General features: G+C 46.2%; 1 protein-coding gene across 1 annotated transcript in view; it reads right to left on the bottom strand.

The window, feature by feature from the left end:
• UNC5D (unc-5 netrin receptor D) overlaps positions 1 to 18,202 on the bottom strand; it is a 188,401-nt gene that overhangs the window by 154,909 nt on the left and 15,290 nt on the right. The window contains exon 3 of the mRNA XM_019545910.1: positions 7,901 to 8,044. Within this exon, the coding sequence (XP_019401455.1) occupies positions 7,901 to 8,044 (144 nt within the window). The remainder of the gene's footprint in view (positions 1 to 7,900; positions 8,045 to 18,202) is intronic.

Here is an 18,202-nt window from a genome sequence, read left to right as displayed (position 1 = left end):
CTGTTACAAACTAGTCAGGGGGGATCAGCAGGAATTGGGGGAGTCACTGTTCCCCCAAGCACTGCCAGGAGTGAACAGCATTAACGGTCACAAGCTGGCAGAGGGTAGGTTTAGGTTAGACATCAGGAGGCGCTACTTCACGGTCAGGGCAGCTAGGGTCTGGAACCAGCTTCCAAGAGAAGTGGTGCTGGCTCCTACCCTGGGGGTGTTTAGGAGGAGGCTAGATGAACATCTTGCTGGGGTCGTCTGACCCCAGTGCTCTTTCCTGCCATGGCAGGGGGTCGGACTAGATGATCTGCTCAGGTCCCTTCCGGCCCTAGAAACTCTGAAACTCTGAATTCTCATCTGTAAATATCCGAGGGGATATTTCCCTACACTCCAATCAAAAAGCCATGCTCCAGATTAAGCAACTCAGCAGTTCGTCAGAGATGGGCTGACAATGGTCCATAACAGTGGGCGTATCTACACCTGCAATGAATGCAGCTGAATAAACTACAGTGCAATTCATGCCAGAGTTTATTGCTCCTGGGCACCGTGTTTGCACATGCATCTGGGAGCGCAGCAAGTTGCGCCAGGCTAGAGCAGCCCTCACTGGCAGGAGGTCCCGGGGGTCAGTCTGCCAGCCCAGGGCTGCTCGCACCCAGCTCAATGGGCTACAGAGGGGCTGGCTGGGTCACGAGGGTATTTCAGTATGGGGCTACCCAGCAGACAACCCCCAAACTGTGCCCCAGCCAGCCCCAGTGTCTACACGGGTGTTGCAGAAGAGTAAAAACTCCCTTGTAGGACAGTAGTTGTGTTTACAAGTACTAATCTCCAGTGGAGTTAATTAGTTTACTCTGTCCTAATAGCACTGCACATGTGGACACTGAGGACATGTGCCTATGAGCACACATGTGCATTTTCTAGCAACTAGCAACAACATAGTTGTACCACTGCACATATGCTCTGGTGCACAGCAAATTGCCCGGAGTGGGGTAGGGGAGCATCTGGGCTGGTCCCAGCAGCCTTACCTGGGCTCCTGGGGGCCTCCCAGGGTTACAGAAACAGCAATGTGGGTGCACAGAGCCTGGCCACCAGTCAAAGTGCAACTCTGGCTGGCCAGACTCCAGTTTCAGGCACCACAGGCTGCTGCCATGTGCTCCATGGTGTGTGTGTGTGTGTGTGTGTGTGTGTGTGTGTGTGAGAGAGAGAGATTTGGTTTTATTTTTTTTGGGGGGGTGGGGGCAGGGAAGGGAGTTTCCTGGAATCTAACTTTGCCATGTGCATTTTCTGGCACCTCAAATGCCTTTGAGGCACTGCAAAACACATGGTCCTGCTCATGGGGATGTGGCCCAAGATGTTTACTGCAGAGCTAATTAGGCAAGTCCACAGCAAACATGTCATGTAGACATGCCCAGTGAGTACCTGAAAGCACAGGGAGAGTGTTATACAATCCTGCTGGCAGGCTATTCATGTCGCCTGTCTGAACTACGCTAAAACTAAAATGAGTCCCACCACCTTTGATGCTCTAGTTTCTGGAAGTGCTACTCTCCCCTGTTACACACCTGTAAAAGCACTAGTCCAAATTCATCATAGCAAAAAGCCATTTCAACAGTACCATTCTCAAGTGTAAAGCTTTACTTTTGTCTGTACATTAGAGAACGTAGAAATGGGGGGATAGGAAAAAACAGTGTAGAGCACCTGCTAGGTTAGCCCAACATTTGAAGTTACCCATGCCAGATACGCGAATGGTGTGCAGGTGATCAGACTCTCTGCCATGACAGGTGTGGTATTTAAAAGGAGACGCAGCTAGATGGATTGACCTGCTTCCATTCATCTCTTGCTCTCTCTTCCCGCTGCCATGTTTGGAGGGTGGAAAATCATAGCCCAGAGAAAAGTCAATAAAAATTCAATTCAGAATAATAGTCTTCTGCAGCTCAGCAATATAGGGGAATTATCAGCTCATTCAGTGTTATGACAGTTAATGCAGTGAAATAAAAATTGAATTTACACATTCAAACTCATCGGCCAACAAAAAAATCACAGGCATTTATAAAATCAAGGGGCTGGTAAGCTGTCCTATTAGCTAACCCAACTGTTTTATTTAAATTGGTCCTGTCAAAGCAACATAATTGTAGAAGCAGTTCCAAAATAATCTTCATCTGGCCTGAAAAAGAAATGTGCAGCTAAGGCAAATTTTGATGTATCCTCCGAGTTCATGATGCTTGCTTAATTTTGTATAGGGTTTATGGTCATTGGATAAAAGAGATCATTATGTGCTCCTCTGAGTAAGAGAAATACCATGCCCATTTTACAGATGGGTAGGCTGAAATACAGGAAGGAGCTGGTAATTTGTCAGAGTCAACGATTGAGCTGGGAACAGAACCAAATGGCTCTTGTTCCCACTCCTCCCTTCTTTCACTACTTATAAAAAAGCCTCCACTCAACCCTCCATATTTTTGCCACTGCTTCCTGTGAAAATTGCCATGCAGTAAATACTAAATGAAGCCGAGCAATATTTGTTTACTTTTTTCTACTCTGCAGCATATTTCACCAAATATAATAACTAGAGCTAGTGATTTAAAAGGAAACAAAATACTGGGATCACAAGAGAGTAAGGAGAAGTAATTTCCTGAAGCCTCTGCTAGCACCACTGCTGCAAAGCATCGCGCAGAATCCTCTTCCACAAGAACAACGCAGTAGATCTAATTGCAAGGTAAAAATTGGATGAAGCTTAGTGTATCTCCACTGTCTCATAAAACTCTGTATTATAACAATCATATTTGGGTTCTTTCCTATTGATGTGTCCCCCTTCCTGCCATGTTGTGTTTATTGCATTTTCCAGCTTCTCCTTCCTTGACATAATGATCTGCTGATGGTGAGCGATAACACTGCAGTACACCATTTCTGATGCGAGAAGCAGGGATGCGTTTGGACCGAAATAGTTCCCCTGTCTGGGAAAAAGTACAACCCCTTCTCCCAAGTATATTAAAAATACAGGAGTGAAACAACCTTTTCTAGAGTTATGCTTCTTCTGTGCCAGAAGAGATGACCTTACCCCCAGTCCAAAAGTAACCACTTGGATGCATTTAGCACAATTCATGCACAAAGTATAGTACAATAGCAGTCACTGAATAATTAACACTTGTCAGTCCTTGTAGCTGTATCGGCAACACACTAGGGGATGAATTTGCCCCTATTTGGTGAGCTTCCAAGAACTGCACCTCTGATGCACTTGGCTTCTTTTCTCATCGGAGTTCCTTTCAGACCCACGTTAGGCAAACAACAGGCATACAGAATATCTTTGCAAACAACAGCAATGCCCAACTATACAGATTTTTAAAAGCAAATTAAGAAAAGACAAATTTTTCAGGAAAAATGTTGGAGTTATTCACATTTTTTTGTGAAAAACAGGAGCAAAATGTCTGAAGAGCTCAAACATTTGCAATGCATGTTTAACATGCAGCACTCAGCTTCATTGGCAAGTTAGCAGGATTCACAACCATGGTGTTAATTGCATCCCAAGAGCAGTATTTTGCAGTATAGTTGCTCAAGAAGAGAGTTGCTACTGGTTTTATTACAATATAAGAGCTGTTGATCCTTTTTGTAATGTCCTCCAACACAGGAAACATGTGCTGAGCTAGGCATTTTATTATTATTATTTTATGTACAGTACATGGCCTGACCTTGAGAGCTATTGCCTCATTATATAAGCTAGGAGCAAAACATAGAGCAACATAAGGAATAGCCTCCCCTTGCGACATGAAGGAAGATTAAGTTACTCCTAAATCTCTGTAGAATAAATTTCAGTGAAAGGTTCAAACCGCCTGACCTGGCTTAACAGCAGTTACAGTTAACAGCATATGGCTAGGATAAATATGCTTACTCTTATACTGACCTGTGCTGGCAACAAAAAGATTGGAAGAGGCTTCCTGTGACATCATGTCCAGTCTCCCTACATTTGCAGGCAATCTTTTGTTTTCCCCCCCCAAGGAATCCACAAATCAAACTGAAATCACCAATTCAGATCCTCACACATAGTCATAAGGGTCCATACCAGAACCACAAAGAACATCTTACAACATGCCATAGATAAAAGCAGGAGAGACAAGGGCACTCATTTATCTATCACCAGAGCCCAGGGTTGGTTTTTACTGACCATCTGCAACTTGTTAGTAATAAAGTCTTTGACTGATACACATTTTTACTGATATATAGTTTACATAATTTCAATACAACTCTTTGCCAGGCCCTACCCTGACACCACAAAATCATAGAAAAGTGGGGTTGGAAGGGACCTCTAAGAGCCATCTAGTCCAACCCTCTGCCTGAAGCAGGATTCTCCCTATCCAAACCATCCTTATACACACCTATTTTCTAACCTCCTAGCAAAACTACATAGTCAACCTTGACACCACCACAAGACATAACACCCTAATCCATCACAAGTAAAACTGGGGGACAATGGCAGCCAACAACCTGTTGCAGGAAAAGTTGTTAAAATATGCTCAAGAGATCCCAGGAAGACAACTAAACTACCCAGGAACTACACTACCCTCTGCAATCTTATGGGGTAAAATTCCTTCCTGACCCCAAATATGGCAATTAGTCTGACCCTGAGCAGAGAGACATGACCCAGGAACATCTGGATTTTAGTCCCAGCAGGAGCACTGGCACACCCCAGTCACAATTCCCACCCTTGACTACAGCTAGCACCAAATGTTTCCGGTGAGAATGCCAGGCCACAAGTTAGGAGGGCTGGATTCAAATTTGGGTATTTATCACCAAGTACAGTAAAAAGGTCAAAATGCTTGGTTGTAAAGTAGACAAAGTTCTTAGGGTCAATCCGATATCTGTTATTAGACCAACTCAAATAGCTGGAAAAAAAAAATCTTTGCAAGCTTTTAGGCACAAGTACCCTTTGTCAGGCTGAAGAAGCATCTGCCTTATAAAGTAAAATGTTTCTAGCGAAGAAAATAATTTTGGGGTGGGCAATACTGCTTGGCTGCAGTAATGGTTTTCCTCCATGCTGCCCCAACACCTTGATGCCCGACTGCACCCTGCAGCCTCACGCAGCCCACCCTCCAACCTTAACCCCACCGCCCCACTCCCCGAGTCCCAGCATGGACCCCCAAAGAAGCCTACCTGCAACCCTGCAATATGACAGGACTGGATGCAGCAATGATGACCTCGTGAGATCCCCAACATCTATGAAGAGCAGCAAGAGGACAAGGCTGGAGGAGGAGAGAAGGCTTCCAGCAGGGTGCTGCTGTCCCACCCAGTCAATGGCACTACTCTGCTCTGCCCTTCTACCAAACTCTGGCTGCCCAGCTTCCTTCCAGACACTCGGCAACCCTGCTACAGCCTTAAGGCATCAAACGTAGCTGGCTAATGTATTCTCAGAAGATCCTAAGATGAAGAACACGTCCTCTCTCCCAAAGGAAGGCACAAACATCACCTATGCTTCTTCATGTTTCCTGGCAGAAAGTAACCAGTGAGCATAATCTCTTGTAGTCTCCCTTTCAGCCAACTCATTATCCACTTCACAGCGGTAGCATTGATGCCTGTCCTGTCCAGTGGGGCCAAAACGATTCCAGCAGGAAAGTATATGGACCCCGCAAACAAAAGCAACCCCACATCCACAGCCACCATCACGCCCAGCTCTGCCCCAAGCTGGTCCCCCAGCTGGCTCCCAGCAGCAATTAGACTTAAGCAGCCCGAGGCAGCCCAGACCCCTAAGTGGAATCAGCTGTGGGAAGAATCAAGCAGGCCTTTATGCTCCACAAGAGCTTCCAGCACACCCCGAGGAGCACTCCTTTCTCCCCAGAGCATTCCTTCTTTTCAGGCTCCTCTAGCCCAGTGCTTCTCAACCTTGTTTGTACCAGGACCCGTTTGCAAACATCAGTGGCCACTCCTGACCTAGTGCCCCAACACTCCTGACCCCCAGCCCCTCAGTGTGTGGGGCATGGGTGTCCCCAAGCAGCCCCTGGCAGGCTGGACCTCTGCCATCCTGCATGGAAATAGCCACAGTTTCCCACATTTTTCTCCTTTACAGGAGAATCCTTTTTGAAAGTGTGTGGATCCATTTTTGAACCTGGATACCTGACACATGGAAGGTATCGAATTTTAGCCGATTTTTAAAAATGGAATCTTCATAAATTTTACACGAAGGAAGCAAGTTTGACCACCTGAAGCCTGAGACCCTGCTCCTGCCTTTGTCCGAAGTAATTAGTGTTATCACAGGTCATCAGAGAGCTCAGAGACACCTCGCCACATAAGAAATGCCTGCCCAGAAGAGCATGCCTTCTTTTTACTCCTCTGTGAAATATGAAACAGCATAACCACAAGGCAATATGAATACATCCTGCTTACCACTAAACAACTTTGAGGTCAACAGACTGTTCCAACTTTCCTCTGAGCCTAATCTGCATGTAAAATAAACCGTTCCAAACAAGAGATTTGACTACACCTTCAACTCTCCTATGAGCAATGAGTTTTCATTTCTACTCAGGACAACTTTTACACTCTTCTCTTCTATGCCTGGAGAAGGGTGTTCCCAAAAGCTTGCAATCAAAGCATTTCTTTTGCAAAAATCTAGCCTCAAGTCCCGATTCCTTTTGCCTCCAGACCAGCCTGGAAACTTGATACATTTTAAAAATTTAAAGCTTGTGACCCTTTCACATATTCTTGCAACCCACTTTCGGGTCATGACCCATAGGTTGAGAAACACGGCTCTAGCCTGAGGCAGTCATCTCCCCTAGTTGGGCTCAGCTGTGGGAAGAGGTGTGCCAGCACGCTTGCAGCTCAGTCGACGCCTGTGGCTTCAATAGCCTGCAATACCACACTGCAGCACTCCGACTGGCAGCACCTCAAACAAGGTACAGAACAGAGATGCCAAAGAGAGCTAGCACCAGCCCACCAGATCAGTGCCCTGGGTACACAGAGATGGCTTTCTCAGCAAAGCACTCCCTCTCAAGCTCCCTCTCAGTTAGCTCTGACTGGTTGCTGGCTCTTATGCGTGATTTCAAAAGGGATCAAAACTCATGCCAGAGGTGATATCTTTTATTAGACCAACTAGATATTTGCAGAAACAAATCATCTCACTGTCATGTATGTTAATAATATATTATACTATTTGCAAGCTTTCAGGCACAGGCATACACCACACTCTGCATCAGGCATAGGTGATTGCAAAGATTGTAAAAGTATTCCAAAAGGGGGCTTTTACATCACCAGCTACTTGCTTTTAAGGGACAATCTAAAACCTATGACATGTTAAAGCCCAAATCTTGGTCTTGGTTCCCAAAGTGACATTTTTATTGCATTTTGTTATGTTTTTCCCTGCCCTTTCCATGCTGATTGTGTAATTAAAAAAACCCACCCCTTTTTCCTGTTCTCATCTTGCTTCCCCCACATCAGTACTTATAAACAATAACGTGCATCAATATTTAAAAGCTCATTGACAGGAGTAGGACAAAAGCCTCTAATGTACGCTTGCGTATTTTCAGTAAAATGCAGCAGATATACTTTGTTAAATGGTTCTGCAGATGTCTTTAGACCCTTGTCATCAGCAGAGCAAGAGGGCATGTTCCAGTAGGCTTTCGATTTGCATTAACCTTTTTTTATTGCACTGCATTGTTGTGACACCTGCGTGTATGCAATCCAAGCGGAATCTGAGAGAAAGAGACTTGCTGAGTGTACTTCAAAGAAAATCATCAATCCACATTAAAATATAACGGAGCTCCGACAAGGCAGCATTGGAACAAGTATGGTATGTTTTCCCTAACGATCTTGCAGTATCTCATAGGAAGTCCTAGCTATGACAACATGCCTTCCTAGTATGCAGCTACTTTTAACCCTGACAGAAGAGCTTATTTCAACATCTTCCGAAAGTTAAGTAACAAACATTTCTTCCACTTACAGGCTATGCGGACTGATGCCTTCCTGCTCTTTGAGGTCCCTAGATGACTCCATGCGACGCACTGACACCAATAATCTTCTGGCCCGTGAAAATCCTCCACTTGCTGCCTTGTCACATTGATGAACACCTCTCGAACCTTCAAGCCTGAAGGGGAAAGATATAGGAAATTAGCTGATACAGGATGTCTTACTCAGGCAGAAAGCTAAGGTTAGCCAAACCTATTCTTTTTAATTAAACAATTCCATTTTTAATCAAGGCAAAGCTTTAATTACTTTGACAAAAATATATTACTACTAATTAAATTCTAACAGCTGAGTAGGTCATAACACAACAGTGAAAAGACCCGGTGTGGTCTTTGGGAACAATGTAGTATCTGACTCAGAAATGTTTCCTTTTGAGCCTTCCAGATGCTTCTTCATTTAGAGACTTGCAATCTATAGGAAAAAGGTATTCTTGGTGCCCTCAGGGGATCACTGGCAGGCCCACCAGGTACCCCCGATCAAATCAAAACACCCACAGAAAAACCTCACAAGAATTAAATCAACCACCCATTGAGACCTTGCTTGAGTTTCAACCCACTGATAACGCAAGACATACCCAATGCCTGCCTTTTTATATAAAGGAAAGAAAGGATGAGGCTGGTATTATGCCATAGAAACTATCAAACTTGAGGCATTTCAAGCATGAGGGGGAGGTGAATTCCAAACTCCTGAGATCCAGGAGAGAAATCTTTGTTGCCACCATTTCCCTCTTATCCTAGTGGTCTAACCAACACAAGTTGTCTCAAGCAAGAGCTTATACTATTCAGATGTGCTTGTTTAATCCAGTCTTTTACAACCCTGCGTGCACAGCATCATCACCCGAGTTACCTTACCTCTGGCAAACACCTACCTCATGGTAATAATCATAAACTATATTCACATTACATTGTTTACAGCAGCGGTTCCCAACAAGGTGCCCATGGGCACCATAGCATCCCCCGAGGTTTGTTCAGGTGCCCGTGCGCATTTTCACGATCAGTAAAAATCATTATTCCAACAAAAAAAGCTGTCACTGCTGATTGAAATCAGCAACATTTCAAAATTTTTTGCCCAGGCTGTATGCAACGGCTGCCACAATGAGCCTGAGTCAGTCTGACTGATGCAGTGACAGAGCACGCTTGCTACTTCCTCCCCAAACAAAACTATGTGCATGCGCATAACGGCTGCGCAAACTTTGGTCTCTGATTTGATTCGGAGGAGATTCAGCCCGATTCAGTCATCAAATCTCCAAATCCGAATCAAATCAGAGGACCCGTTAATCTCTCCAAATGAAATTGGAGCCCTCCAAATCGATTTGGAGAGATTCAGAAAGCTTCGGTGATTCGGACATAGAGACGGCTTTAAATGTTTTTTCTACATACCTCTAGGTAGCAGGTGGCTTGTGATCACTGTGATGCTGGGGTACATGGAGCGTCCCACAGAAGCGCGGGGGGCTTCCTAGTGCACTCAGCAGCAGACCCAGAAATGGACTGGAAGCACTTCCGGTCCACTTCTGGGTCTGCCTGGGAGCGCGCTGGGGGGCACCCCCATGCCCTCCCTGGCTTGGCAACTGGTGCTTTTTGGGTCTGGGGGAGCACCTGGGGTCACCCCGTGGCTGATCGCTGAGCTGGGAGGGTGCAGGGGGCCCCCCAGCACACTCCCCGGTGGGCCTGGAAGTGGACCAGAAGTACTTCTGGGGTACCAGCACGCTTCTGAATGCTGCGATGCTGGGGTGCATGGAGTGTCCCACAGGAGCACGGGGGGGCCCCAGCATGCTTCCTGGTGGACCCAGAAATGGACTGGAAGTACTTCTGGTCCACTTCTCGGTTTGTCACCAAGCACATGGAGGACCCCCTGTGCTTCTGTGGGACACTTCATGCGCCCCAGCATCACAGCGTTCACGAGCTGTGCTGGTACCTCGAGGTACATAGAAAAAACTTTTAAAGCTGTATCTGTGGCCGAATCAGTGATTCTCTGAATCAGCATCAAATCTTCAGATTTGGATTCGACTGAATCGAATCAGGGACAGTGATCTGAATCAACTAATCGAATCATTGTCCCCAATTCAGGCCGAATCTGAATCGAATAAGGCCCGCTTTGCACATCCCTAATGCACAAATCCAGGATTCTAAATACTAAACTTTAATATTCATATTGGTGCCTGCTGCTTTTTCTTTTAAATCTGAGTGTGCCCTTGGGCACATACATGTTGGGAACCCCTGGTTTACAGCATTCAAAAGCTGTGAGGACAAAATATTAGGAATGAAAACTACTGAATGATTTTAACAAACAAGGGGGACAAACAGGGATCTTTTACGTAGCTACATGAGAGAATGGATAACACCTGGCTATACATGGTGCAGGTTCAGAGGTGGACCAGAAGTTTTCCTGGCATCAGACCCACATTTGTATGTACAACCATCTTCCAGTGATTTCAGTCTATGTACAATACAGCCTCCTGTCCTTACAATATGCCACAGAAGAATTTACAACTATTTACTCAAACCTGGACTAAAGCTATGAGAAGGGTAGAGAATGATCACACAGTTTCATGTTTTTCACTGTTCAAGGGGACTCATTTCCTTTAAGAGAAAGAAGCCAACACATCACAAGAAAATGAGAGAGAAATGAGAAAGAGATGAGAAGGAAAAATGGACTAATGGGGAGTAAAGATGGAGAATGCTAGATATTGCCTCTCTAATTTCTGCCATTCCGAGACTCCTAATCTTCTGAGCAGGGGAGGAAATTCATCAATAGCAATCTTCAGCTCAGAGCTGTTTGACTTCAGACCTGATTTAAGGACATGTATGGGACAACTACTTTACAATCTCTTATTTCCTTCACTTTTTATTGCTAGAAGTATCTCACTTAAAGTTAAAAAAAACCCTCACAGTGTGGCAGAGCAGGGATGGTTTCCCTAAAAAGCTCAAAAGGTTGTTGCGAGAGGGGGCCAACTCAGGGCCAGGTCTCAGCATCAGCCTGCCCACCTGTCTGTATGGGGCAGTCCACCCAGTATCTCCTGTCACAATTTGCAGTTTATCAAACTGGTGTAAAATGTGGGAGGCTGCCCATTTTAATGCCCCGAAGCCGGGGGTGCTATATGCAACTCCGACATCCCTTTATTGTGTCCCATACCTTGCAGATGGCATCCAGATTATTATTAAAGCTCCATAGTAAGCCCGGGCAAATCTCAGTCCACATTTGGACCTCTAATACACTGCCCCTTTCAGGGCCACATTCATACTGCCCCTATTTCACTGGGGCCTCTTCCACTGCCCCTCACTGGGCCACTGTCAACCCGCTCTCCTCCCTTGAATGACACCTTTGGACCATCAGGCTTAACTACGCTCATGCTGGCACTGCACACACAGCCCTTTGGATCGCTTCTGCCCCCCTACTGTACGTGGCATCAGCCTTGTGCCTAACACTGAAATGACTCTGCCCACATCCCCTTACCGGGCAACTTTCCATATTCATACACTCATGTATGATCGGGGTTGGCCCGGAAGCTGCCCTTCTGGCCATCCTTCAGCCCTACTCAACACCGCCCGCCCCCCCCGTCCTTCAGGTCACAACAATGCCCCTACTCTGTGCAGGCCTACCATACATAACTGCCCCGCTCTGGGGCCACTCTCCTGCCTCTTCCCTAGGGCTTCCAGGGTTTTATACCCCTGTGGGGCTCAGGTGTCCAAAGATGTGCCTGGCCCCTGTGCCTGGCCCTAAGTCTGAGTGACCCACCAGGATGTGGGGGCTGGGGTTTTAAGGCAGCCCTCCCCGCCTTTCACTGGGGAGGCAACTGGCCTGGCATTTCTGGGGAGCTCCTCCACCATGGGTAGCTCCATCAAGCCATCCTTCCCCAGGAGGGTGCAGTTTTCAGTCACACTCAGGACCAGGAGCCTCCTGCCATCCCCATAGCTCCTGCCCTTACCCCCAAGGATGTTACAAGCAGCAGCTCAACTGAGTGTTGTTCTTTCAGCTGCCAGCAGCAAACTGCTGCCTCCGCCCTGTGGGCCAGGATCTAAAATGGACCACCTCCTCAGGGCTGGCCCACACTTGCTGGCTGCCTGCTCCCAGCCTTAAAGTGGCAGGCACCCAAAAGTGCCCTGCCATAGTTGTGCCTGTCATTCAAGGGATCCTGGGTAGACAAGGAGGCACTAAGGGAGAAGGGTAATAACTGTAATCAAAGCTATCAAACATGGCATTTTAGACCTGAGAGAACTTATAGTGAAGACATAGATAGTATCAATGGCTGCCTATACATGTGCTTAGGGGTGGGGGGATGTTTTAATTAGACTCATTCCTGGACAGTCACTCCAATTAAAACAGCTCACTGTCACATGTATCAAGCCACTGTATGTTTTAAAACAGCTGTGGGATGCTTTATCTAAAGCTCATTCAACAAAGTTTAGATAAAGCACCCCCCTCATCCATTTAAAAATGTGCAGGGACTTAATATACACGACAGCTAGACAATGCTGGAACATTCTACCTAGAATGCAAACGAGCACATGTACAGGCCACTAGTGATTTTAAAAGGCCAAACAGGGATCTTGTTACTGTTACAGAAAGCACAGACAAAATCTGTTTCTGAGATAGTTATGGGTAGGCCTGTGTGAAGCGGCTAGTATCCATTTTGGATTTGGATGATTCGGGGGACAGCGATTCAATTCGGTAATTCGAATCACTGTCCTGAATTGATTCAGCCAAATCTGATTCAGAGATTTGGCTGCTGCCGAATGTCCGAATCACCCAGGCCTACCCCCCCCTTCTCCCCTCCCCCCCCGCTCTCCCAGTTTGGCAATGGCTGCCCCGCCCATGCCAGCTCCTGGCACTTTGGAAAAAAAGCCCTGATTCACTGGGTGCTGCTGCACGAGCCCCCCTGACACCCCTGCTATCTTAGCCACTTCCCATGGCTGCCCCACTGGCCCCAGCTCTTTAAGGAACCCCCCTCCCCCCAAAACCCCAGACTCACTATTTCCTGCTCCTGAAGCCCTGAGGCTGCTACAGGAGCTGGTGAGTTCTGTTTTTTTTTTAATATTTTTTTCTTAAAGGGCCAGAGCTGGGCTGGATGGGGCAGCCATGGCGGGGTAGGAGGCTCATACAGAGCATGGGGCAGTGGGGGGCAGCAGAGATAGCCCCCCCCACAGCACCCAGTGAGTAGGGGCTTTTTTGGGGAGCAGCCAGGGGGTAGGGGTGGCTGAGGAAGCAGGCTGGGGACGGGGCCTGGCAGGGTTCCCCGCATTGCCCCCACCTACTTCCTCCAGCTCCCGCCTCCCCCAACCCCTACTTACCAGCTCCACATCTAGGTCCAGCTCCCTGATGCAGTGGGCGGGGACTGCCTGAATTGCCAAAGCTCTCCAAATCTTTTCCAAAGAAAACCAATTAGCACCTTTTTATTTGTCTCCTGTTTGATTCAGATTTGGAGATTCGGCCGCTGAATTGAGCCAAATCTCCTCCATATTGAATCAGCACCTAAAGCCTCACAGAGCCCTAGTAATAGGTAAGGAACAAGGAAGTTGATTTTTCCATAAAAGCACAGTGCTACACTGGCTAGCGCTATGGAATAAAGAGACTTGGGGGTCATCATTAACCATAAGATGAACATGAGCCTGCAATGCAATGCTGCAGCTAGTAAAGTGACCAAAACACTGGCTTGCATCCATAGATGCTTCTCAAGCAAAGCCCAGGATGTCATTCTCCCACTGTACTCGGCCTTGGTGAGGCCGCAGCTGGAGTACTGCATCCAGTTTTGGGCTCCGCAATTCAAAAAGGATGTGGAGAAGCTTGAGAGAGTCCAGAGGAGAGCCACGCGCATGGTCAGACGTCAGGAAAACAGACCTTACGACGAGAGGCTGAGAGCCATGGGGCTCTTTAGCTTGGAAAAGCACAGGCTCAGGGGTGATCTGATGGCCTCCTTTAAGTTTATCAGGGGTGACCACCAGTATCTGGGGGAAAGCTTGTTCACCAGAGCGCCCCAAAGGATGATGCGGTCAAACAGTTATAAACTACTGCACGAACATTTCAGGCTGGACATAAGGAAGAATTTATTTACTGTCTGAGCCCCCAAGGTCTGGAACAGTCTGCCAGCGGAGGTGGTTCAAGCACCTACATTGAACACCTTCAAGAGTAAATTGGATGCTTATCTTGCTGGGATCCTATGACCCCAGCTGACTTCCTGCCCTTCAGGCAGGAGGCCGGATTCGATGATCTTCCAAGGTCCCTTCCAGCCCTAATGTTTAGGAAATCTATGAAATCTGACACATCAGTGTCTTATGTTTTGATTAGTAAAATGTGAAGTGGGCCACAGGCATTTCCATCTTGACTGGAGAGAGGTATTACCACATCACAAATTGAAAGAGGATATTCTAGAGATTGTCACAAGGGAGAAAAAAGAGGAAAATAAAATTTGCATTACAGAGCACAGTCAGGCTCCTCCTGTAACTTAGGTCAGTGGATTCTACTCACTTCACAGAGAGATTATCTTAATTTAGAGAGAAGAAACAGGCATGCATTGCCTTCTTTTCTTCTGTCCTGGTACACCACTTCTTTATTGCATATATTAGTGATGTTAGCTATGTTTTTGACAGCCACTTTTTAGAATCTCGAGGGAAAGAAGAGATAATCATAATAAGAGTTAAAAAAGGCTTTAAGAATAATTTGAAAGACAGTTGGTCATAAAAGCCTTAATCTGAAAATGGAGCACATTTACTCCTGCCGCTTTTCCCTTGCCCCTCCTGCATAGTCTCAAGATACTTATTTCTCTTGGACCAGAAATGAATGGAAACTCAATCTCAAAAATATTTCATGCTTGTAAAGTTTATAAAGCAGCAAGAAATTTCTAAACCTGAACTCCATAAATTGGCTCCCACTTAATCTCAGGCATCATTAACAGTTGGGCTTTTCACTTCTGAAAGGCATTAAGAAGTCAACTTGTTCATTCAACAAACAGTAGACGTAAGGCCCAACAGGAGTACTAGGGAGATGGTCAGATCAGGATGGCTTAGAGACATATACATTTGCCTTATGCTGCATATATGGAAAGTCCAGCAACACACTACAGCAACTTGTTAGAGTGGAATCTAGAAGAAATGCTTAAGGCTAAATACAGAGAGTCAAAAAGCCTGAGGCTGAACCAATTCAATCTTTGCAGGTTATTTTAAATTGCGTGATTGAACTGATAAGCAAGTGAACAGACATTTACGTTTGATTCTGGAAATGCAGCCATGTGCCCGCAGTGGCCCAGGCCAGAAGTCAGGGAGCACTAGAGCGTGCCTCCCTGCTCAGCTGGAGCAGACAGTTTTGGCCAAAGCTAGCCCACCCACCCTGTGGGGAGGGGAGTGGGGGGCTAACAGAGGAGGTAAAAGCATTCTGGTCTGCTGGGGGACTGTGAGTTAACTTGAATCTGGAGGGGATGTGGGACAGAAGTTCAATAAACTGATTTAAGTTAAATCAGTTAAGTCTGATACTGTATCCATCCTGGTTTATTTTAAACCAGTTTTGGCTAGTTCAAAAGCAGTTTATGTGCATGGAACATCTCTCACAAACTATTTCCTGTGGCAACGGGTAAGTGGTGATGGGGACAGGAACAGCGATCTCTGGGAGTTTCTAGTCACAAATTTGTACATAGGCAGCAGTCATGTGATGGATGTTTTGCACTTACTGAGACAAAAGTACAAATTGGCAACTGAGGCTATGACTCAGCAGTCCTCTTTAGGATCCCTTCTGCTCACCTTGAACAGGGAAGGGGCTAGAAAAGGTGCCCAAAACATAGGCTGTCTCAAACCACCCTGGCTGGGTTGCTGCACCCAGTGGGATCACTCTTCCTGTGACCAAAGCCAACAAAATAAGGTACTGAAATTCTCCACGTGAAGTGTCCGCGCTCTCATGGATTCCCTGAACAATGAGTGTCCTGAAAGGAGAACTGCCATAGTAGCTAAAGAACTTGTAAAATATCACACCAATACTGTGGCCCTAAGCAAGATCCACTGGGCAGATGAAAGCCAAATTAAAAAAGGAGGAGGTGGCTACAGCTTTTTTGGAAAGGAAAGTCACCCGAAGAGAAGCGCATTCAAGGGGTTCACTTTGCCATCGAGAACAAGATCATCAGTCAGCTTTCAGAACTCCCTGTGGGCATTAACACATGCCTTATGACTCTCCGCCTTCAGCTCAATAATGATGGGTATGCTACATTCATCAGTGCATATGTCCTCACTTGACAATGAAGAAGTCATCAAGGAACAGTTCTACTGTGCTCTTGACTGCCACTGGCAAGAAAGACAAGCTTATCCTCATGGGTGACTTCAATGCAAGAGTTGGGCAACACTGGAGTGGCACCACTGGGAAAGCAGGGATGGAAAAACATCAATTCCAGTGGTATCCTCCTCCTCAGTAAATGTACAGTGCATGACTGGCTCATCACAAATACTATCTTCAGACAGAGTGACAAATATGAGACCACTTGAAAAACACCCACACTCCAATCACTGGCATCTTCTTGACTATCTTCTTGTCAGATCCTGTGATCATACTGATATCTGTATCACCCAAGTCCTAAGAGGTGCAGATGACTGTTGGATGAACCACTGTTTAGTCAGATCAGTCATTGACATGCAGCTTGCACCGCAACACCATAAACAACTGAAAGGAATGCAGAAGGGATTTAACGTCAAGGTGCTCCAAGACCAAGCTAGATATGAGGCTCCTGAGCAATACCTTATTGAGAGGCTCTCTGAGCTAAATGATGACATAAAGTTCATCCAGACACATTGGGAGGAACTTAAGAATGTTATTCACAAGGCATGCACTGAATTAATTGGATATTCCACTTACCATCACCAAGCTTGGTTTGATGAGAATAATGAGGACAGTCTAGCACTTAATCCATCAAAAGAGAACCACATTTTGCAGTTGGCAAAATGAACTCTCCAACCAGCAAAAACAGGAGGCTTACCGCCAGCTTAAAGCTGCAGTTCAGACGAGGCTATAGGACATCAAGAACCAGTAGTAGCAAGTGAAGGCCATTGAGATCCAGAATTTTGCTGATCAACATGACATGAGAGGCTTCTTTCAAGCAATGCAAGCCATCCACAGGCCACATTCCAATGGCCCAACTCTCTTGCAATCCCAGGATAGCTTCACCCTTCTCACAGATAATGTATCCATCAAACAATGCTGGAAGGAGCACTTCATGATTCTACTCAACCATGAGTCTGAGATCTCAGCTCCCGCCATGGAGTCCATCCCTCAGCACCCAGTAATAGAATCTCTTGCTGATCCCCCAACCTTCAATGAAATCTGATGTCCTATCACTCAGACAAAAAACAATAATGTGCCAGGACCAAATGCTATTCCCACAGGGGTCTTCAAAGCTGGTGGAACAACACTAGCACAAAAACTTCACCAAATTCTCAGCAAAATATGGGTTAATGAGGAAGCTCCACCTGACTTAAAGAATGCCAGCATTGTGACCATCTTCAAAAAAGGTGCCAGGCAATACCGAGGCATTGCCCTTCTCCCCATCACCAGGAAGATTCTTACTCACATCCTTCTGAATTGCCTCCCCCCGCTTGCCCAAGATGTCCATCCAGAATCCTAGAGTAGCTTTAGACCATCACAGTGTACCACCAACATGATTTTTGTTGCACAACAGATCCAGGAGCTGTTTATGGCATTCACTGACCTAACCAAAGCCTTTAACTCCATCAATAATGAAGCCTTATGGACGGTGCTGACTAGGTTTGGTTGTCCACTGAAGTTCATCAGTGTCCTCAGGTTATTTCATGATGAGATAACTGCCACAGGCCTTTGCAATGGAGCAGAGACAGACCAATTTACCATCTGTACTGGTGTCAAGTAGGGCTGCATCATTGCCCAAACCTTTTCTCCAAGTATCCTGCTGTAATTTTGATTCTCATCTGTGACCATTTTGCTCCTGGAATTGGGGTTGAGTATCGAATGCATGGTCAGCTTTTCAACCTGCAGTGCCTTCACAGAAAAATGAAAGTTCCCAAGACTGGCATCAATGATCTTCAGTACGCTGCTGACTGTGTTATCCTTGTGCACTCCGAGAGTGATCTGAAGTCCACCTTTGATCTTTTTTTCAGGTGCCTCTCATAGCCTGGGACTCTCCCTTAATATTGGTGTTGGAGCAAAATTTTAAGTATAGGTGCTGCCAATGCATGAACTCAGTTTGACTGAGAGTGGAAAATTCCATGCAGGGCCTGAGTTACCCCTTCTATGACCTCAGGAGCTGTCAATCAGCCCTGACCCACTTTCAGCTCTG

The sequence above is a fragment of the Crocodylus porosus genome, unplaced genomic scaffold (assembly GCF_001723895.1).
Source record: "Crocodylus porosus isolate Cpor-Errol unplaced genomic scaffold, CroPor_comp1, whole genome shotgun sequence".
NCBI lineage: Eukaryota > Metazoa > Chordata > Crocodylia > Crocodylidae > Crocodylus > Crocodylus porosus.
This window is presented reverse-complemented; position numbering and strand designations above follow the sequence as displayed.